The sequence below is a fragment of the Grampus griseus genome (assembly GCF_964374135.1).
Source record: "Grampus griseus genome assembly, chromosome: 20".
NCBI classification, from domain to species: Eukaryota; Metazoa; Chordata; class Mammalia; order Artiodactyla; family Delphinidae; genus Grampus; species Grampus griseus.
In genome coordinates this window covers 21,296,398-21,318,898 of record NC_139014.1, presented here as the reverse complement: position 1 = coordinate 21,318,898, position 22,501 = coordinate 21,296,398, and the positions used below count along the sequence as shown (strand labels likewise).

The 22,501-nt window shown below is 51.0% G+C and overlaps 1 protein-coding gene across 3 annotated transcripts in view; it reads right to left on the bottom strand.

Annotated features, from left to right (window-relative positions):
* Positions 1–22,501, bottom strand: part of PLXDC1 (plexin domain containing 1) — a gene marked incomplete at its 3' end in the record, with an annotated part of 65,156 nt that overhangs the window by 34,103 nt on the left and 8,552 nt on the right. For 2 of the 3 annotated variants that reach the window (XM_082678896.1, XM_082678895.1), the window contains exons 2-4: positions 21,757–21,938; positions 647–790; positions 286–355 (exon numbers count right to left, since the gene is read on the bottom strand). In XM_082678896.1, coding sequence (XP_082535022.1) covers positions 286–355; positions 647–790; positions 21,757–21,938 — 396 coding nt within the window. The remainder of the gene's footprint in view (positions 1–285; positions 356–646; positions 791–21,756; positions 21,939–22,501) is intronic. The other variant, XM_082678897.1, reaches the window with a different exon arrangement.

Here is a 22,501-nt window from a genome sequence, read left to right as displayed (position 1 = left end):
CACAGGGGCCAAGGGACTGCCCACAGTGGCCTGCACAGACCCAGAGGGAGAGAAAAACACACACACACAGACATACACACACACACAAGCAAGTCAGTTGATGTGAGGAAGCTGGGCTGAAACACTGATGACCTCTCTCCTGAGAGTGGGGTCCCAAGAGAGCCACATGTGGGACCCTCCCCAGTCCATCTGTAAAACCCGGTCTCCAGGGAACCTTCCCAGATAGGTCCCAAGTTCTGGCTGAAATCTCCACACCCTCTCCCAGTCCCACAGACAAGGCCTTACCTCCGGTTGCTATGGTGATCTGCCGCAGAGGATGCCCGTAGAAAGGGAAATCAAAGGACAAGACCACTCTCTGCAGGGGATGGGAGAGAATCAGCATGGGCTAACCTGCAGGCCAGAGGGCTGGGCATCCACACTGCCCCATGCTTATCTGGATGGGACTGGTTGGGGGGTGGGCACAGGCATGTCCAGGGCAGTACCACAGGAGGGCGCTCCAACTCTGGCAAAGCCCCCCAGGGTCCCCTGGAAAGCACTTCCCAGACCACAGACCTCAGGCCACAAGCCATGCCCACTGACCAGGTGTGGCGGGCTGGCCCCCAGCCTCCCAGCCCAGGGCAGCGTTGCCAGGGACTGGGGCACTCACCGAAGCCTGCCGGTGGGTGTTGGAGAGGATTCGGTGAACTTTCACTTGGCTCTGGTTGGCCTTGGCCACGTCCACCCACAACTCCCGGCTGCGGGGCTCGCTGGGACCATAGAGACGGGACACATAGTAGCTGTGGTTGTCCTCCTGTCGTTATCCAAGACAGAGCCCACAGGAGGCATGAGGAATCAGGATGCCAAGAACCACAGAGTCTGGATACAAGAATTCATGGCCCTCCCAGGGGGGCAGACCGTGGCCCAGAGCTGGTTCAGGCCTGGGAGCCCTTTGGCCCCGGAGAGCTCAGTACCTGCTCCCTAGCCATGCCCCCAACAGCTCTGGCCCCAGCTAAATCCATACCTGCTGTAGCCATGCTCCACCCTGCCATCCCCAAGACAGGCCAGGAGGCTTCTCCTACAGCCCCTGAGTCCCCCGCAGAACACACCCAAGGCACAGCTCAACTTGGGAGGTGAGGGAGCAACAGGCAAGGCAGCCCCAAACAGAGCCCTTGTCTTCAGGGAGCTCCCAGACTGAGGGGGAGACATAGCCCCCTTCCCTGGGGAGCACCCAGTTTAGGGGAGAAGAAAAAACTGGATTCAGAAGCCACCGGTCTAAAGATGTTGACCTTGGGGCGTTGCTTGGGGCATTGCTAGTCTGATGGAGCAGGTGGGACTTATACAAACAGAATACACAGACACAGACCCTCCAGCAGAGAGATAAGACAGGGCCCATGTCAGTCACTAAAGGCTTGAGAGACGGGAGAGAAGCGGCAATGATGCCTTCGGGACGTATTTTTAAGCTTTACTATGTGCCTGATGGGGACAAAATAAAAGAACAAGCCAGAACCCAGAGGGCTGGGGGTTAACTCTGTAAAGCCTCCCCTGTACAGGAGCATTTAGGGGCAGGATTTAAAGGAGGCTGGACATGGTCAGCAGAAGGTATGGAAGAACCCAGGGAGGAGGCAATGTCAAAGCATTTCAGCCCATCCGGGAGTACCAGCCACCAGCCGTAAGAGGAGAAGAGGCAGAGTGGGCAGGTCCACTCGGCCGCTGCCACAGAAGTGGAGCTGCTGACTCGTGCGGAGCCCTGGCGGGTCATTAATCAGGCTGTCAGGCTGCAGTGGCCGCAGACACAGCAGAGCCGACCATGTTCTCCCTGCCAAGCTGCCAGCTGCCCAGCCAGCCCTTGCCCTGGGCCCAGCACGAGCAGGGCCGAGGGATGCCTGCTCTCTCCACCCGCCCGGAGACAGACTCTGCTCTTCTGACGAGTGACACACTCTGAGGACCTGGGGTCGGGGCAGGGCTGGGGGAAGACGAGCAGGAGAAACATGGGGCTGGGGGTAGATTTCCCACTGCCACTGCCTGGTGCCTCCCCTCCAGCCTCTAGACTGCCGGCCCCTCCACCCATCCTTAGCACGGACATCAAACAAATCTAAACAAACCTAAAACACATACGAGGCCACAGCCCGCTGCTCACAAGCCATCGGGGGCTCCCACTGCCCTCGAGACAAAATCCAAACCGCAGCCTCACATACGAGGTCTCACCGTGAGCCAGCCCCACCTTCTCTCTAGCTTCACTTCTCTCTCCCTCTCCTTCGCCTGTGCCTCCTTGTACACCCACTCACCAGACTGACCCCCCGACAGTCTGAGGCCACCAGTGGTCACTCATGCCTTTGCACACGCTGGTCCTCCTGCCTAGAATGACCTTGCTTTCTCCCCATGGCAGATTCCTACTTCTTCAATGCACAGCTTAAACATCACCTTCTTATTGATCTCCTCCCCCAACTTGCCCAGTGAGGACCTCCACCGTCCACAGGAGTCCTCCAGGGCTGACTCATGGGTACAGTTTGTGAGAGTCACATGGGCCCATGCTTGCTGGCTTTCTGATTTGACTCATGAAGCCACCTGAGGGGGTCACCCTGATGCCACCACCTCTGGGGTGCCCATGCCAAGGATGCTGCCTCCCATTGCTGTCACAGTCACTTACCCTGGGGTCCCAGAAGATGCCCAGAGGAGGAACCGCTGCCCCCCAGTTTGCCCGTGGGCACCGGGGCAACTGTGCTTATGCCCTGAGCTCACAGCTTCCCTCAGGAAAGCGGCCCCTTCACCTTCTGCTTCTCCCCTGCCCCACAAGAGACCAGATGCCGCGTCTTTTCTCCCTGGGTCTCCATCTCTCCTATCTCCATCCATCTCTGCTGGGGTCCCCACCTTGACCAAAAAAAAAAAACAACCAAAAAAATTACCTGCCACCACTATTGAAAACAGTATGGAGGTCCCTCAGAAAACTAAAAACAGAATTACCATATGATCCAGCAATCCCATTCCTGGGCATATATCCAGATGAAACTATACTTCAAAAAGATACACGCACCCCTATGTTCATAGCAGCACTATTTACAACAGCCAAGACATGGAAACAACCTAAATGTCCATCTACCGATGAATGGATAAAGATGTGGTACATATATACAATGGAATACTACTCAGCCATAAAAAAGCATGAAATAATGCCATTTGTAGCAACATGGATGCAACTAGAGATTATCATGCCAAGTGAAGTAAGTCAGAAAGAGAAAGACAGGGCTTCCCGGGTGGCGCAGTGGTTAAAAATCTGCCTGCCAATGCAGGGGACACGGGTTCGAGCCCTGGTCCGGGAAGATCCCACATGACGCAGAGCAACAAAGCCCGCGCACCACAACTACTGAAGCCCACGCGCCTAGAGTCCGTGCTCTGCAACAAGGGAAGCCACTGCAATGAGAAGCCCGCGCACCGCGACGAAGAGTAGCCCCCGCTCGTCACAACTAGAGAAAGCCAGTGCACAGCAGGGAAGACCAACACAGCCAAAAATAAGTAAATATATTTTTAAAAAAGAGAAAGACAAATACCACATGATATCACTAATATATGGAATCTAAAATATGACACAAATGAACCTGTCTACAAAACAGAAACAGACTCACAGACATAGAGAACAGACTTGTGGTTGCCAAGGGTGAGGGGAGGTGTGGGAGGGATGTGGGAGTTTGGGATTAGCAGATACAAACTATTATATATAGAACGGATACACAACAAGGTCCTACTGTATAGCACAGGAAACTCTATTCAATATCCTGAGATAAACCGTAATGGAAAAGAATATAAAAAAGGAATGTACATGTATGTATAACTGAATCACTTTGCTGCACAGCAGAAATTAACACAACATTGTAAATCAACTTTACTTCAATTAAAAAAAAAAAAAAATCACTGGCCAAGAAAAAAAGCCCCTTGCACACAAATTCATGCAAAGACATGTGAACAAAGGTGCCCAAGAGAAGAGTCTGAGGGCCCACAGCCTGCTTCCTGGGAGTCACATGGTGAGCAGTTTTTAATCCACCTCAAAGCAAAAACAACAGGGGGCCCTGACCAACACTGTGCATCTGACAGTCTGCAGGACTCCAGCGCCGAAGCCAGTTTAGGTTCAGCTGCATGGCTACAGCTCAACTCTTCTCTCCACTAGCTCCAACCAAGGAGTGGTTTATTAAAGGGCATCCATCAGCCTAAACTTTTGCCTGAAGAAAGGAAACCAAGTTTAGATGCTATTCAGCCCATCCTTTAAATGTCTACTCCCACCGCCACCGCCACCCCCAACCCCCAACTCTGAGCCCCTGACACATAGGGACAGGCAAGATCGCCTCTGCACCCATGCCTGAGTAGTGTTTGCCAAGGTGAGGCGAGGCCTGTTCTGGGAGTCCAGAACCTTCCTTTTGCCCTTTTATAGGAGAAGAAAGAGGGACCGGTGCCTGGCACAGTCAAAATTTTGGAAGTAAACCTGCCTCTCTAATTCCTAGGCTGTCTTATTATGACCTGTCGGGGAGGGGGACGTGAGTGACCAACAGAGCAAAGTAGCGTCTAGGTGGCACTCTAGTCCTTTTGAACTCACAGAAGGTTTAACTGTGTCCTGCAAAAAGCTTTGTTCAAGTCCTAACCCCCGTACCTTGAATGTGACCTTATATGGAAAGAGAGTCTTTCATATAAGATGAGGTCATACTGGATGAGGGTGGGCCCGACTACAGGTGTTCCAGTAAAAGAAAGGAGAGGGGGATTTAGAGACACAGAGGGGACACAGGGAAGAAGGCCATGTGACAACAGAGGCAGCGATTGGAGTGATGCAGTTTACAAACCATGAAATGCCAAGGATGACCAGGGACCACCAGAAACTAGGGATAGTCAAGGAAGGATTCCTCCCTAGCCTTCTGAGTGAGCGTGGCCTTGCTGACACCTCGATTCAGACTTCTGGCCTCCAAAACTGTGAGACAATAAATTTCTATTGTCTTAAGCCGCCAAGTTTGTGATATTTTGTCATGGCAGCCCTAGGAGGCTAATACACAGGTGTGTGTTGCTCTGCCTCAAGTGGGGCAACGCTGAATGTTTCCCCTTTCACGTCACCACCATGTTTAGAACATTCTGCGGCTTCCCAGCTGTACTCAGAGTGAAGGCCATGCTCCTCACCATGACCTACAAGGCTCTGTGGGGCCAACTCTAGACACTGCTTACCCAATATTCATTACCCCTCTTTTTTATTAATAGCACATTGATTTTGTAGCAAGCAAATTTGACTGCTTGTCCCTCTTGCCCTTGCCCTTCTCCTTATTCCTGCCTGGAATGCAGATGTGATGACTGCAGCTTCAACAGCCATCTTGTGAGCATAAGGACAAGAGCCACCTCCTAACGCTAGTGGAGTGGAGAGTTAGACAGAACCTAGGTCCCTGGAGGGATGCTCGTTAAGTCCTCGGATTCAGCACTCTGTTATACGCAAACCTGAATTCTTCCTGATGCATAGCAGTCTGGCCCCAACCCCCCACCTCTACCTTCCCCCTTGCTCTCCATGCTCCAGCCCTGTTGGGCTTCTCTCAATTCCTGAAATCACCAAGTGCTTGTCTGTCTCAGGACCTTGGTACTTCCTGTATCTCCAAACCTCTTTCTCATGCAGTTCAGAAGCTGACTCTTCTCTGTCCTTCAGACCTCAGCTCAGTGGTCCTTCCTGATGCCCCCGTTACACTCTCGTTGCACCTCAGCCTTCTCCCTCTCAATGTGTTGTACACTTGTGATGACTGACTTGACTTTTTTTTTTTTTTTTTTGGCTGTGTTGTGCAGCGTGTAGGATCTTAATTCCCCAACCAGGGATTGAACCCAGGCCCTCGGCAGTGAAAGCGCAGAGTCCTAACCACTGGACCGCCGGGGGATTCCCTTGACTTGACTTTTAGATTTGTTTTCTCCACACTTGCCTTTCCTGTAAGACCATAACTTCCGCACGGGTAAGGTCAGCTTTTTCCTATGGTGTTTACATGATAATAAATGAATGACCATTCATAGTTTCAGAGCAGGACCATTCAAAGCACAGTTCGTTGAAAGCCTTCTCATCCTTTGTTTTATTGTTACCACCATGCATTCTAGCGACCAGGATGGGATGGTATTACCAAACAAAGCAGGACAGCAGCTCATGGGGAACAGGCACTGTCAGGTACAGTGGGAGTCAATACAGCTCCCACCTAGGAACCTGAGAGGAGGCCAATGTTTAAAACTGCTGCTTGGAGGCTTGGAAAGGGGTCCTGTTTCCATCACCTGATGCCTGGGACTCGCCTGGTCAGAGCGTCCACCAAACCTCCAAGCACCGGAAATGAGGGTCCCTGCACAGAAGCCGCGCTCTGCAGCTGTGAAACCCAAACAGACGTTAACACGTCTCTTGCTGCCTCATCTAAGAGGCAAAGGGTGGGGTGGCTGGGGACGTTTAGCCCATTGCTCTGAGTCCTTGGTCCATGAAGGACAAACGGTCCACAGCCCCAGCCGGTGCCGCTCCGCTGCGGAGCCAGGCTGTGTGCTGTTGGGGGATCCTGGGACAGACCTGTCTCATTCTTTGAGTTCCCAAGGAGCCCTCCAACGGCACCTCTTAACTGACAAAAAGTCTTCAACCGTGCTGACTCTAGGAGAGTCAGAAGCTAAACGAGTTGCTGCCTCTAACTCCCAGGCACACACTCTCTCCAATGTGTCAGCAGATCCCCGGGTGAGCACGGGCCTCCGTACCTATGGGTCCCCTGCTCAGGCCAGGTGGGTGAGGCTGAGGCTCTGCTTCTGGCCTCAGAAGTGCCAGGTGCAGCTGGCCTGCCAGGGGAAGGACTGCCTCAGGGGGCAGCGCCAGGCAGGTCCCCAACAGGCCCCAACAGACCACCTCTCCTGGCACGGGGTGACTGATTAATCCTAGGACAGTGAAGCCGGGAGCGGTATCTATTCCAAGCCCCGGCCTAGGGAGGCTCCATGGTGATGGGTGAGGCCAAACTGCAGCTTAGAGAGGAGGGGACAACTTGGACCTGGGGTCACTCCTGGGCAGGGCGAAGAACGAAGCCCTCAGGGGTTGGGGGGGGCGGTGAGGTGCTTGGGAAAATGGGAGGAAAGAGAAGGGAAGTTGGCCTTTGCAGATCTGCGACAGTTGTGCGTGACAACCCTGGGAGATGAGTGCTACAATGAGTCCCGTTTTATAAGTGGGGAAACCGAGGCCCACGTAACTCTCTGAAACCAGGTCAGTCTCACTCAAAGGCAGTGACTTTTCCTCTGTCCACTGTTTCTCGGGTCTTTAAGTGACCGCCCCACTGGAAGGCGACTTGGGCTGCTTATTAGTGATTGGTTAAAACGTCTCACATCAGAAGAACCAGAGTGGATCCTTTCTGGAGCACAGAGTTCAGGGACCGTGTCCCAATCCCCTCCTCACCCCTAGCACCTTCCCAGCACAGGGCTGGCACCTGGCACATGGTAGGTATTAGGGACCTGCTTGTTGAATGAGTGCAGTCACCAGGACCCCACAGCTGATGGTGCCGGAGACTGTGCTGAGGATGTGCTGTGTGACGCCAATAAGGACAGCATCCTCCCCCAGCACTGATAGCAGGTGACACAAAAGCCACGTGTGAAGGAAGCAGCTGCCTCCTCTGGGAATCCAAGTCCGTGGAAATCATTCCCATAGCTGGGACATCCTGTCCAAAGGAATGCACCTCCAACTCCCCGTCTTCTTTTCCTGAAATGCCCGTATCATCACCTTAGGCGGTCCTTCCAGTCAGAAGACCTGAATTGCTGCACTTGAGGCTTGAAGCATGTCAGTTGGGCTGTATTCCTGTCCCAAGTGGGGCAGAGTAGGAGGAGTTTGGGATGCAGGGAAGGGGAAAGAAAAACAGTTCTCTGTCAAAGGAGGAAGGAAGGGAGGAGGGAGGGAGGGAAGGAGGAGGAAGTGTTAGCTTCATTTCTCCGAGGAAGCGAAGTTAACGCGGGAGATGCTCTCAGGCCATGGAAGGAAACCCTGGCTCCACCTCCTCAAACTCGGAGGAAGAGTACTCGATCATGTGACTGAGAGTCTAGCAGGGCAGCAAGTGTGGAACACGGGGCCTCTGGTGTCATCAGGACCTTGTCCTGAGTGTGACTGCTGGGCCACAGAAACGAGAAGGAAGCCAGCCCTCACATCCGCCTTCAATAAATATATGCTGGGGTCTTCCCTGGTGGCACAGTGGTTAAAAATCTGCCTGCCAAAAAAAAAAAAAAAAAAAAAAAAATCTGCCTGCAAATACAGGGGACACGGGTTCGAGCCCTGGTCCGGGAAGATCCCACATACCACGGAGCAACTAAGCCCATGCGCTACATCTACTGAGCCTGCACTCTAGAGCCCACAAGCCACAACTACTGAAGCCTGCATGCCTAGAGCCTGTGCTCCACAACAAGAGAAGCCCCCGCAACGAGAAGCCCATGCATCCCATCGAAGAGCAGCCCCACCCCCGCTTGCTGCAACTAGAGAAAGCCCACGCGCAGCAACGAAGACCCAATGCAGCCAAAAATAAATAAGTTAATAAATCATTTTTAAAAAGACCCAACGCAGCCAAAAATAAATAAATAAATTTATAATAAATAAATAAATAAATGCTGGGTGAGTAATAAAGAGACAGAATTGAGGAGGGTGTCGAAAGACAGAGAAAGCAGCCCTGGTTCCTGACAGCTTTCCAGGTCCCTGAGGTCAGGCTGTCCTTCATCTCCAGCCCTTCGATCCCGTGACAGGTCTCTGCACCGTCTCTATAAACCTGTCCCCTGAGACAGCTGGAATGGCTCCTTGGACCCGAAAGAGCCCTAATGAGTCTTTCTCACGGGGTGATCAGGGGAAGTACCTCCAGGGATACCACAGATAGTCCTTCACCAGCACAGACAGTGAGAATCTGCATGGGAATAGAGAAATGAGAAACCAAACTTCTGGGAGAATTTTTTTCCTGGCAACACACTAACCACCATGTTTTTTCTTCTACAAAGTCAATCACCACTGGCTTCTTGACTTGGCGGTGGCTTGGAAGTCAACAACCTTGGGGGTGCTTCCCGTCTGCCACTGCAGGTCCCTGATCATGCTGCCACCGGCACCCGCAGTTTTGAAGGCGAAGTCCACACACAGCAGAGACTGATAACTGTCTCCCAATAACCACTCTCCCCTTCTTCCTTTAGTAGCAGAATCTTCCAGCTTTAGTTAGGCACGTGGGCACCGAGCTAGACTACGTTTCCCAGCCCTCCTTACAGCTAGGAGACATGACTATGCCTGGCCAGTGGAAGATGAGCAGAATGACTGTCCTCAGTAGGAACTGGGGGACTCTCACCTTGCCCAGTTCTCATTGTTTGGGACGCAGATGTGATGGTGGGAGCAGAAGCAGCCATTTTGGACCACAACATGCGAGGCACATGTTGTAGAGGGGAGCTGGCTCCCTAACACCATAGAGACACTACATCAACTCCTGCTTACTTATGCTCACACTATTACATGTGAGAGAGGAATAAACCTCCTTCACGACTAAGTACCTTGTCAGCTGGCCATTTTTTACAACAGCTGAAACTGTCTCCTAAGCCCAGTCAATTCGAAGCCTTCTTCACATATTCCATATAGATATGTCTCTTGAAAAGAATTTCGAGGCCACGCCCGGCAGTGAACTTGCCTGAGGAATTCACCCAATTCACAGATGTCACCGCATCTGACCTGCTGTCTGTGGGGCAGTCCTGATAACCCAGAGGGCAGCCCTCCAGGCACTGTGGACTGGAGGCTAGAAGCTGAGATGGGGTGACCTGACATTACAGAGGGTCAGGGAGCTTAGCACGAGCCAGACCATTTGGCAAGTCCGCCAAAGGGAACTATGTTTCCTTGAAATGCCTGCAAGAAACCCCAGTCGCTAAACCACGTTCATTTTGGTAGGCAGCATGATGTGGCTTTCAAACGTTTTTGACCGTGAAATCCTTTCTTCCAATTAAACTTCCATGGAGGCGCGATACATAAATCACATCAAAGTAAGGCCACTCGGGGGGAAGGAAAGAGAAGGGCCTGGAGCCCAGCCTGCTGTGCTCCTTCCTTCCCCACCACCCTCCATCCTACAGCAGCCCGTGAAGCACCTCTGGGAACCCTTAGGGTTCCGTGGAGTGCAACTTGAAAACCACTGCTTTAGGATCAAGGGCAGGGGCTGTGGAGTTAGCAGACCCAAGTTCAAAAACTAGCTCCACTACATAATAGTTGGTGCAAAACATCCCTCTCCTCTCTGAGCATCAGTTCCCTCATCAGTAACCTTTCTTGCAGAGCTCTTGAAAGGATTAGACAAAACATAGCAACGTAAAGCTCTTAGCCCAGTGCCTGGTCCGCAGTAGGTGTTTGAAACGTGGGAGCTATTAGCATGATTCTGTTGGACCTTTCCAGGAAAGGTCTTGATTGTGGAGGCTGCCTCCTCAAAACCATCCCCAGCCCCCTCTTCAGCACCTGCTGTTACAACGTCTCTTCTGCCTCAATTATTCATGCCCAGAGCCTGCCAGGCACTCCATTTCTGACAGCAGGGCAGCATTTACCTTGCCTGGGCTCAAGACGTTTCTGGACAGGAACTCTGGCTAAGCTGTCACCGTCAGCCCATCACCTGCCAGCCAACTGGCAAGCGGAAATGCCGGGGCGAGCAACCAAGGGCATCCTGCAGGGCCTATTGGAGAGGTCTGGCCAGCCGTGCTGGTTAGAATGGCACGCCAGGAAGCTGAATCCTACCCAGGACATGCTGAGGGGAATGCTGGGGGAACGGGCATCCTACTCCCCGCCTCCACCGTTCTAGGAGGCGTTACAAGGCCAGTAGGAATGTTTCCTAGATCCCTGCTACTCAGAGTCTGGCCCAGAGACCAGCAGCATCAGCATCACCTGGGAGCTCAGCAGAAATGCAGAGTCCAGGGCCCAACCCGAAACCTGCTGGATCAAAATTCGCATCTGAACAAGCTTCGTAGGGGATTATTTTGCACAGTAAAGCTTGAAGAGCGCTGGTTAAGAAGCACCCTCTGTCTGGACCAACGCATCACTCATTTATGTTTCTGAAGACTCCAAGGACAGAAAGACCTGGGTTCTTGTCCTGGCTCTGCCACTCACTAGCTGTGCAACCTTGGGCAAGCACTTCACCTCTCTGTTCCCAGATAGTATTAGAAACACCTGCCTCCTGGGGTAGTTGGGTGGATGAAATATAAGGCCACAGAGTGAGGCCAGCGCTCAGGGAGGGCTCCTTTAGTTCCCTTACCTCATTCATCCACATGATGACCTCCATCTACCCTCTGGAGGTATTTACGCCTCAGGCTGAAATAAACCACCTGGAACACTTGTCATCACAGAAGTGCGGAAAACAGGTCCCCTGGACTAACCCGGGAAGGGAGGGACCCAGCCTAGACAAAGGGGTATTTGCATGGTGCTGAGGGCCTGGGGTAAAGAGGTGCCAGGGTGGGTGAGGCTGACCTGAGGAGGTCCTGGAAGTGGGGATTTGCACCAGGCTTGGAAAGAGCGTGTGAGCTGGCTCTCTAGACAAAGCATTTTTTAATACCCCTCACGCTTCATGGAAAGGAAAGAAGCATCTTATCCTGACACTGATTCTACATGTGGGCTTTTGGAGGATATCAGTCAACCAGAGATTTTGATAGCATCAATATATATCATATAACCACAAAGAATTAGGAAATAAGGAAAGACAAAAACAGGCCACCCCATCTCTCACCTCGTCCTGTTCTGCCATATTTCCTTCTAGTCTTTTTCCTATGAATGTAATTTCACGCGGTTATAATCCTGCCGACTATCCAGTTGTGTGGACGGCTTCTGTCATGTTTCATGATATCTGAAGCAGTTTTTGATGTTGAACACGGTCCTTTAACCATCAACTGTAAAGGCGTCATGGCCATCTACTCAGAAGAAAACCCACAATTTTATTAACTTTTTCCTTACTGTTGGGCACTTAGGTAGTTTCCAGCTTTTATGCTCTATTTTTCTATTTTTAAATACTACTGTGATAAATTTGTTGATACACTTTCCATGTCCCGGATTATTGCCCCTGCTTCAAAGCCTTGGCTATAAAGCAGAACTTCTCAATCTTTAATGTGCATACAAATCACCTGGGAATTAGATCCTGATACTGCAGGTCTGAGGGCCCTGACCTGCATTTCTAACAAGCTCCCACCATACGTTGAGGAGTCGTGAGGATATGAAGGGTAGCCCCTGAAGTTTCAAGGCCAGGAAACCCTCTTTTGTTGCTGGGATCCCATTTTTGTACTTCCAGCTAAGATCTGGGGGAAAAAGCACTACCCTTTTTTTCCGAGACCTTTCTGGTTAACTTTTCAACCAATTAGTTCAACCGATTTTTATAACAACTCTATGAGGCATTCTCAGTCCCACCTTACAGATGAGGAAACTGAGGTTTAGAGTGATGACATGGCAAAGATACACACTATCTTCCATATTGGGACCAGAGTAAGATGACCAACTGTCCCGATGTACCTGAGACTGAGGGGTTCAATGCCAAAATCAGGACCATCCTGGGAAAACCGAGATGGTTGGTCACCTTGACCACAGCCTAATTCAGAGTCAGCTAATGTTTATCATTTCCAACCCTGGGCGCCTTTATGTAGATTACTGTATGACACCTTTGCAAGTACACTTAGGCAATATAGCATCGCCATTTGACAATGAAGAAATGAGCTCAGAGGGGTTAAGAAATTTTCCCAAGACAAGGGAATTCCCTGGCGGTCTAGTAGTTAGGACTCCATGCTTCCACTGCAAGGAGGCACGTGTTTGACACCCGGTCGGGGAACTAAGATCCTGCAAGCAGCGTGGTGTGGGCAAAAAATTTAAAAAAAAAAAAAGAAAGAAAAGAAAATTTCCCGGGACAGGAACTAAGATCCCACATGCTGCGGGGCAACTAACCCATGCACCACAACTAGGGAGAAGCCCGAGCGCCGCAACGAAGATCCCGCATGCCTCAACGAAGGAAGATCCCGTGTGCTGCAACTAAGACCCGACGCAGGCAAAAAAATAAGGGAAAAAAATTATAAAAAAAAAGAAAGAAAGAAATTTTCCCAAGACAAACAGCCCAATTTTTTAAATGGGCAAAGGACTTAAGTAGACATTTCTCCAAAGAAGATATACAAATGGCCGACAAGCACATGAAAAGATGCTCAACATCATTAGTGATTAGGGAAACTACAAAGCAAAACCACAATGAGATACCAGCTCACATCCACCAGGATGCTATAATTAAAAAAAAAAAAAAAAAAAAAAAAGGAAAATAACAAGTGTTGGCAAAGATGCAGCAAAATGGGAACCCTCATACATTGCTGGTGGGAATGTAATATGTTTCAGTCACTGTGGAAAACAGTTTGAAAGTTCCTCCGAGTTAAACATAGACTTACCCTATGACTCAGCAATTCCACTCCTAGGTATACCCCCAAAGAGCTGAAAATAGGTACTCAAACACATACACATACACATGTTCACAGTAGCACTATTCACAAGAACCAAAAGGAAGAAACTCAGATGTCTATCAACAAATGAATAGATGAACATAGCTGTGGATATCCGTATAATGGAAAATATTATTCAGCCATAAAATGGATGAGTCTTGAAAACATTATGCCAGGTGAAAGAAACCAGACACAAAAGGTCATATATGATATTTCATTCATATATGAACTATCCAGAACAGGTAAATTCATAGAAATAGAACACAGATTGGTGATAACCGGGGACTGAAGGGGGTGAGGGATGGGGTGCAACAGCCTGAAAGGTCCAAGATTTCCTTTTGAGGTGGTGAAAATGTTTTGGAACTCGATAGAGGTGATGGTTGCACAACATTGTGGGTATATTAAATACACTTCACTTTAAAATGGTTAATTTTTTGTTACGTGACTCTCACCTCAACAAGAAAGAAAATCAACCAACCAACCAACCAAACAACCAGCCTGCAGAAGGAAAAGGAAAAGGTCAACCAAAGGGACCTGCGTGGGAGACAGACCGCCTGGGCCTGAGCAGCCAGCAGAGGGCGCTGTGGCACGCTCACCGAGCCGGGCAAGGGAGACCACCGGGACTGAGAACCCATCACATGCCTCGCATTTTGCTCTCGAGTCTCAACCCAGGAAGATCAGAACCTACCCTCCCCTATTTGGGAAATCTGAAGCTAGTAGGGGCTTGAAACGCCAGGTTCATTAACTGAGGGTTTAAGTGTCCAGCCCAAGGTCAGCAGCTGGTACGTGCCGGATGGAAGGCCAAGACTGCGGGACCCTTTCCACAGTGCTGAAGCCTGGACGTCTGGACTCCACCTCCCACCTCCCTGGACACCCATTCTTCTCACAAAATCTCTTATTGTCTGTCGCTTCAAAATTCAGCTCACGACTTTCCCTCCACCCATTCTCACCCTCAACCCCCAGAAGTCTTCCCCTAACAGCCTTGTCACCTCATCCTTTCCCCTCAGCGCCCGCACTGCCATGGCCGGGTTCTTCCATGAGCAGCGCTTGGGGCTCTTCATGTGTCGATGCTACAAGTCTGTCTGTCCCGTCTCCCCTAGGCCCTTCTGAAGGTCTCCTTTTGGGAACTGCCTCCTTTGGGAGGGTGTAGAAACCAGGAGGGCATTGCACTCACTTGTTCCTCTCGCTGCCCAACTGTCTTGGATGATGTGGTTCCTATCCCACTGTGTGGTCCCTCAGCATTCCTGGGCCTGCCATGGCGGTTGGATGAGCTGGGAAGTTTTGCTTGGGCCAGAGAGGAGAGGAATTCAGGGAAGCTGGGCCAGGAGGAAGACTGGGGTAAGAGGAGGGGAGTCAGAATTTTCTATTAGGGTGTGAACCTGTTCTATTAGGGTGTGAACCTCCAAATCTGACTGCTCTTAAACTTGGTTCTTCCCAAACTGTGACCCAGACATGAACCACAGAACCAAGAAAACCTTTAATTTGGATTTGGAAATCCCCAGGCTTGAAGACATCCCCCTTCAGCCTCCTGGAGAATAAACTGTGGTTCTTCCCGGATTTCTAACTTACCACTATGGCTCTCCCCAATCCCTCCCTCGCCCACAAAATTTCCAGTGTTCCCAGGGCCTCAGGATTGGTCTTGGTGGAAAAATCTCTGGAAAGCTTAAGTCCGGACAAGAATCCTATTTCCACAGGGATGTGGTGGTAGAGTGAGTGTGGGAATAAAATCCAAGGAGATGGCTCTGACCAGGGGCCTGCCAGCTCATCCTGGGAGCACAGCCTGGATGCCTCAAGGCCTCCAAAGCAAGAGGGTCTGAGTTGGAAGGAGCATTGTGGCGAGGTCGCCAGGCAGGAAGTGCTGGGCAGAAGGGACTAGGAAGATGGGGTTGGGCCAGAGGGGTGAGAAGGGAAGATGGTCAGAGGGGCCTGGGCCAGAGAAGGCCTGGGATGGGGGCTGGGCAGAGGGGCTGAGGTGAGGGAGCTGGGCCAGAAGGGAAGCTGGGGCCAGGAGGGTGGACTGAGGAACAAAGAAGGGAGATGATGGGGCTCCGGGGTGGGCGGGGGGGAGGCAAAGGGGATGGCAGCCTACCTGCCAGGCCCGAAGCCCCTCGATAACGGCCCCAGAGCAGAGGGAACTAAAGCCTGGTTCCTGTTGGCAGAGATTAGACTGTGATATGGATAAACCGTTGAAAGCCAAGAAAACTTTATGAAACAGAGCAAATCAAACTTGCTGAAATGTCCCCTTCCTTCCACCTCCCTCTTGCTCAGCCCTCTGCTGCCAAGATCGGGTTTCCTTCGGCCAGAGAGACCCCAGCTCTCAGAGACGCTGACCAGAGACACGGGAGAAGCAGCAGTCTCTGGGCCCCTTCCCGGGGCACCTGCAGGGACCAAGGGGGCCCACCATCCAGGGGAGGGTGAGCGCACAGCCCAGGTGGTGTGGAGGTCTGGCTGTGCTGAAGGGGGCGGTCGTCACCATGCCCCATTGACTGCTGCTCAGTGCAAGGCCTAATGGGTTCAAGGCGGGGTAGGAATGGAGCCCAGGCCCCTCTGAGGATTCCGGCACGAGACCCCCCCGGGTCGCAGTGTGTGCACACATGTTCCGGCATCTATGGCATGTATAAGCACTGACATTCTCTTATGTGTGTGAGAACCCGGGAGTCAGTAGAGTTTGGTCCTTTGAGGCCACTAAGTCCAACAACTCACCCCAGGCACAACCTCTTCTCTTCAACAACCCTGTCTTTCAAGGCCTCTGGAGATGGAGAAATCCCTACTTCCTTTGTTCCTTCAAAACAGGAACACCCATCATGCACCAGGCACTGGCTACAGAGTGCTAAGACAGTCTTGGGTCTCATGGTGCCTCGGTTTCAGGGAAAGACAGGCAATAAAAACAAATAAATAGATAATTCAGGGCAGGAAGGGATATGAGCTGTGGAGGAAAATAGTCTATTCCCTCTGCCCCAGTCACAGCCCTGCAGCTATTAGGAAACAGCCACATCTAGAAGCTTCTCTATACCAGGTTAAATACCCCAAACTCCTTCAACCATGTTGGACTACTCTGGTTTCTAGAAAGCCATTTGAAAGGGGGTTCAAACCCCTCAGCTGTGGTCAGGACAAGAAAAACCCCACAGGATCCCCAGAGCCCCAACCGTGGTCCCCAGGTTTCTGTGGGTTTTCGTGGGTTTCCATGAACACAGCTGGCTTTCCCACCTCCGTCTGTGGCAGCCACTCCACACTCCTGACTCATCCCAGCCCACAGGCAGTGAGGAGCCCCAAGTCTTTTCCTCATGAACTGCTGCTAAGTCACATCTCTCCCACCTTATTCTAAACGGAAGTGCCAGGATTTCTAATTATCCCAATAGTTTCCTCTGGCCTGAGGCCAGCTATCCACCAGCCTGCCAAGGAAGCCTTCCGGTTCCTAATCTGACATTCTGAGCTCTCTTCCAGCTAAGGGAGAAGCCTGGTCTAGAAGTCTGATCCTCCAATCTTCTGGGCAGGGCTGGGGACACCCCTAGCGCAGTCAGAGGGGCCTCCTGCCAGGGTGGCCTTGCTTCTTCACGTCCACTCTTAGTGTGTGGCTCCTGAGGGGGCCACAAAGCCCCCAGGATGCTGGAAGTCTTGTGGTCAAGTCCAGCCACATGGTGCCTGAGAAAGCCTCAGCTTCCAGTGTTCAGTTTGGCAACCGATTTTAAAATTGGTTTGAAATGTTACAGCTCCCAAGTTCCCACACCTAGAGAGCCATCAGGATCACATGGGGGGACTTTTAAAGAAACAGATTCCCAGGCTCCAGTGTTTCTCAGCCAATCAGTCCAGGGTGGAGCCCGAGAATTTGAGCTGTTTTTTTTTTTTTGTGGTATGCGGTCCTCTCACTGTTGTGGCCTCTCCCGTTGCGGAGCAACAGGCTCCGGACGCACAGGCTCAGTGGCCAGGTTCACGGGCCCAGCCGCTCCGCGGCACGTGGGATCTTCCTGGACCGGGGCACAAACCCACGTCCCCTGCATCGGCAGGCGGACTCTCAACCACTGCGCCACCAGGGAAGCCCTGAGCTGTTTTTTAAGCTCTGGGGTTATTGAATCCATACTGGCTCTTAACGATCCCCACTGCCCTTTCTGAACACCACAGATAATTGCTTCCAGAAGGCCACGCCTCTGTGGCTCTCTTCTGCAGTGGCCTCTCTGCACAGACTGGACCGTGGCCCTCTGACCATGGTGTCTGGCCCAGAGCAAATACCAGTTCTTTAACCAGTAGCCCAGCAAAGCTGGGGGTTGGGGACAGGGTGAGTTTCCAAGTGTTCCCTTACTTGGGGTACCTCTCCTGCCCTGGCCCTCCGTTCCACCATCCCACCATGGCTCCTTGGTTCTGCAGGATGGAGAAGACAGGGCAGCGTGGCGGGATTAGGGTGAGGCGAGGGCGGCACTGACCTCGGGTGTAACAGTTAAAGTGGCACCAGCAAAAAGAACTTATTTATAAAACAGAAACAGACTCACAGATTTCGAAAACAAGTTTATGGTGACCAAAGGCGAAACGTGGAGGGGAGGGATAAATTAGGAGGTTGGGATTAACATACACACACTACTACATATAAAATAGATAACCAACAAGGACCTACTGTATAGTACTCAATATTCTGTAATAACCTATATAGGAAACGAATCTGAAAAAGAATGAATATAGGTATATGTATAACTGAATCCTTATGTTGTACACCTAAAACTAACACAACATTGTAAATCAACTATACTCCAATAAAATTTTTTTTAATAAAAACATTTAAAAAGCGGCACCTACAGACTCAGTCATCAAGAGAATATTTTAATGCCATATATTTTTAAATCAAATGAGTTAAACTGATGCAGAAAAATCCATGAGGAACAAAAGATCAACATTTTAAATAAAGACAGGATCAGTAATGGGGCCAAGCCATGTCTGAGGACGAGGTAAAAGGAAAGGTAAGTCACAGAAATGATGCAGAAAGAGAGAGAGTTCAGAGAATGTATTACCCTGCTCCCTCCGCACCAGGCTGCAGGCTGGCCCTGGTCCGTCTCCCACCCGCACTGGTACAGCCCCTGTCCGGCACCCCTCCTGCAGAGGCATCACAGCCCTTGCTGCTTTGGGGACCCACCCTCCCTGCCAGCTCAGGCTCACGTGTAGAGGTCTTAGCTGCTCCCTGCTGCACTTTTTCCTAACGTCTTCTCTTCCTTCACCCTGCCCACACCTGGCCCTCCTGTGTAGACTGTCCCTACATTAAATGGAAAGAAAGAAAGAGAGAGAGAGAGAGAGAGAAAGGAAGGGAGGGAGGGAGGGAGGGAGGAAGAAAGGAAGGAAGGAAGGAAGGAAGGAAGGAAGGAAGGAAGGAAGGAAGGAAGAAGGAAGGAAGGAAGGAAGGAAGGGAGGGAGGAAGGGAGGGAGGAAGAAAAGAAATGATGTAGGAAAAAATATTAAAATTCTAAAAATATCCTTAGAGAGAGAAGCTATTACATCCGTGACACAAGAACAATGGGAGACTATGTTTTTAAGAAATGATCAGAAAAGAATAAACAGCTCTTGGAAATGAAAAATATGAAAGTAGAAAAAAAATCGGTAACATTAAGAAAATAAGGTTGAGAATATCGCCCAGAAAGTGGATCAACAACAACAATTACAAGCAAACTAACAAATAGACAACAAAAAATGCAAAGGGATAGAAACAGAAGAGAGAAGAAAGTTTGGGGATCAATCCCCGAGATGGACATCTAATTGAGGGGTGTGGTAGAAACAGGAGAGTACATAGAGAAAAGATGATCAAAGCAATAAAACAAGAAGACCTTCCAGAACTGGCGAATGTAAGTCTCTGGGTTGAAACAGTCCATCAAGTGTCCAGCGCAGTGAGAGAGAAAGAGCCCAAACAGGCACTTTCAGAATGCTGGGGTTAAGGGAACACCCCTGAAAGCTTCCAGAGGCGGAGAAAGCAGGCATCTACAGAGATCGGGCGTAAGCGCATCAGACCTTTCAACAGTGACATCAGAAGCCAGAAGACCATGTGAGATGCCTGCAAACTTGGGAAGGAAAATTATTTTTAATATAGAATTCTATATTCAGCCAAACCATCAATCAAGGGTGAGGATACAATAAAGGCGTTTTCAGATGTGCAAGTTCTCCTCTTCTGTACCCTTTCTCAGAAAGCTAAACAAACAAGGGAATGAAGTGGGAAAGAAAACACACAGGGTCAAGAGAACAGGGTGCCCAGCAAGGAGAGAGATAAGGGAGTTCCAGGATGAAGGAGAGGGAGGTCCCGGGATGGCTGTGGGCAGGCAAGCGAGCACCCGGCCAGGTTGGAGAAGGATGACGACGGCTGAGAGGTTTCCCAAAAAAAACCCAAAAAAACAAAAACTGACAGGTTTGGCCACACCAAAAATTATATTTAAGGCCAATGGATGTTTAAGATTATATAGCAGTGGACTTCCCTGGTGGCTCAGTGGTTAAGAATCCGCCTGCCAACGCAGGGGACACAGGTTCGAGCCCTGGTCCAGGAAGATCCCACATGCCGCAGAGCATCTAAGCCTGTGCGCCACAACTACTGAGCCTGCGCTCTAGAGCCCACGAGCCACAGCTACTAAACCTGCGTGCCACAACTACTGAAGCTCGCATGCCTCGAGACTGTGCTTCGCAACAAGAGAAGCCACTGCAATGAGAAGCCCGCACACCACAACGAAGGGTAGCCCCCGCTCGCCGCAACTAGATAAAGCCCGCACGCAGCAACGGAGACCCAGTGCAGCCAAGATTAATTAAGAAGAAAAAAGAATATATAGCCATGGTAAGTACAAAAAACTAAGAAAGTAGGTGGGGATTGGGGGCAAGAAAGGCAAAAATGATGCAAGAAAGTAAACAGTGACATTACCCTGATTGGATTAGTGGTGAACAATATTTACCTGATTACAATAAAAAGCAGAGCATATGGATTTAACAGTTGTATTGAGAGCGTTAAACCACTCTTGGGGGAGTAGATAAAAGGCATATAAAAGGCACTCTTAATCTACACAACAGGCAACCAACAGATAATGTCTAAATGGATTTATCGACAGGTAGCAGTGTAAGCAAATTACTTAGAAATATGGAGATGACCTCCAGGAGAAGGTGCCCAAAGTGACACCTTCTGAGAGAGGGGTGGGCAGGTCCGGAGGAGAGGGGTGGACTGATGTGTTTTGTTTTCTGATTTTAGCACTATTTGGCCTTTTTTTTTTTTTTTTTTTTTTTTGCTGTGCGCGGGCCTCTCACTGTTGTGGCCTCTCCCATTGCGGAGCACAGGCTCCAGACGCGCGGGCCCAGCCACTCCGCAGCACGTGGGATCTTCCTGGACCGGGGCACGAACCTGTGTCCCCTGCATCGGCAGGTGGACGCTCAACCACTGCGCCACCAGGGAAGCCCTATTTGGCCTTTTTGACTGCATGCGCTTCTTGGATTTAAAAAATTAGTTCCTAACATAAAATAAAGAAATGCCAAGAAGCCCATCCTCTTGTTGTTTCTCTTTTCATAGTTTTTCTGCATCCTGAGAATCCATCCTCTTCACCGGCAGCCGTGCGCGCCTCCACACACAGCCATGGGCACATTCACACTCACACGGTCTCTCACACACACACACACACACTCATCTCAGACACAGCAGCTCGTGGTGACAGACACACAGGCAAATGTACATAATACACAATAACCCTCAGACGTACACATGATTACAGATTCTCCCACAGACACAGAGGCCCCCATGAGCCTCCCAGGTAGCCAGCTGGGGAGCAGGGCCGGCTCTACAAGGGGCCAATTCCTCCCTGCATTGCCACCCCCAGAACTGCCCCAGGCAGAGGAGGTTTTCTCCTGCAGCATCACCCTAACTGCTTCCTCCACTCGGAGCGCCCTCCCCGGAGGCTGAGCAACCAGAGCCTCTGTACCATGAACCCTCTGGAGCCACATGGTCTGTAGATGGTGCAGAAATGAGGTCGGGGTGGCGCCAGAGCTGGCAGCCGGCTGTGACTAATAATGCCACCTTCATTCAGCTTCTAGTGGAGGCCCTAAGAAGCGGAAGAGTCCAGTGTCAGGAACCCTGTGGACATGCTGTGCATCCTTGAGCAAGTCACTTCACCTCTCTGGGTCCACAAGGAGGTAGGCAAGCCTATGAAGCTCTGAGAGGCCAAGATCTTATGACCCAGGCTTGACCCCACTTCCATCCCCTCTCCCGGGAGCCCTCTCTCCACACCGACGTCCAGGCCCAACCCCAAAGGATACACTTGTGTGTCTGACAAGTGTACATGGGGCACCTGGGGGCCCCCCCACTGCCAATTCCCTCCCGCTCCATGTCCCTCCAGCACTTACCACCACCCTGGTCCCGTTATCCGGCAGTGTGTCAATGGCCAGGGTGCCCCCACCCAGGTCCTGGCTCAGCTGAGTCCTGTCCGGCTCCGACACCTGGCCAGGGATCTCTCGGGCTCTCCGATTCCAGCCCTGCACGGTGGTCCCCTGGACGGCCGCTCCAGAGCCTCGGCCTGCATCCTGACCTGGGAGAACGGGACAGAAAGTTGAGTCCTGACAGTCAGCGTGAAGGCCCTGGAGGGGGACCAGCCTGCTGACTCTGCAGAAGCCCTGATTCCCATGCCGTCATTGACTCTGGGGACACTGACATTCAGGGCAGGAGATACCCAGCATGCACTGAGCTCCACCCACACACTTTACACAGGAAACACTTTAGCCCTCACTCCAGCCCTCCACCGTAGGTATGATGCTCTCCATTTTGCAGACAGGAATCAGCAGCTCACAGAGGTTAAAGAAGGTCATACAGCAGGTAGGGATGGAGATAAGTTTCCCTTATCTGCCCCCAAAGGGGTGATTATTCTCAACTTCACTGGAATCATCTGGGGAGTTTTAAAAATTCCTGCTGTCTGAGTTCCACCCCAGAGATTCTGATATAATTGGTCTGCGGTGTGGCCTGTGCGTGTGGATCCTTAAATGACCCCCCGGAGAGCTTTTGCGAAGACCTGGACCTTACACGGCAGACAAGGGTGAGAACAATTGCTCTGGAACATTCCAAACCAGTTCCCTATTTCTCTACCACAAGTGGCAC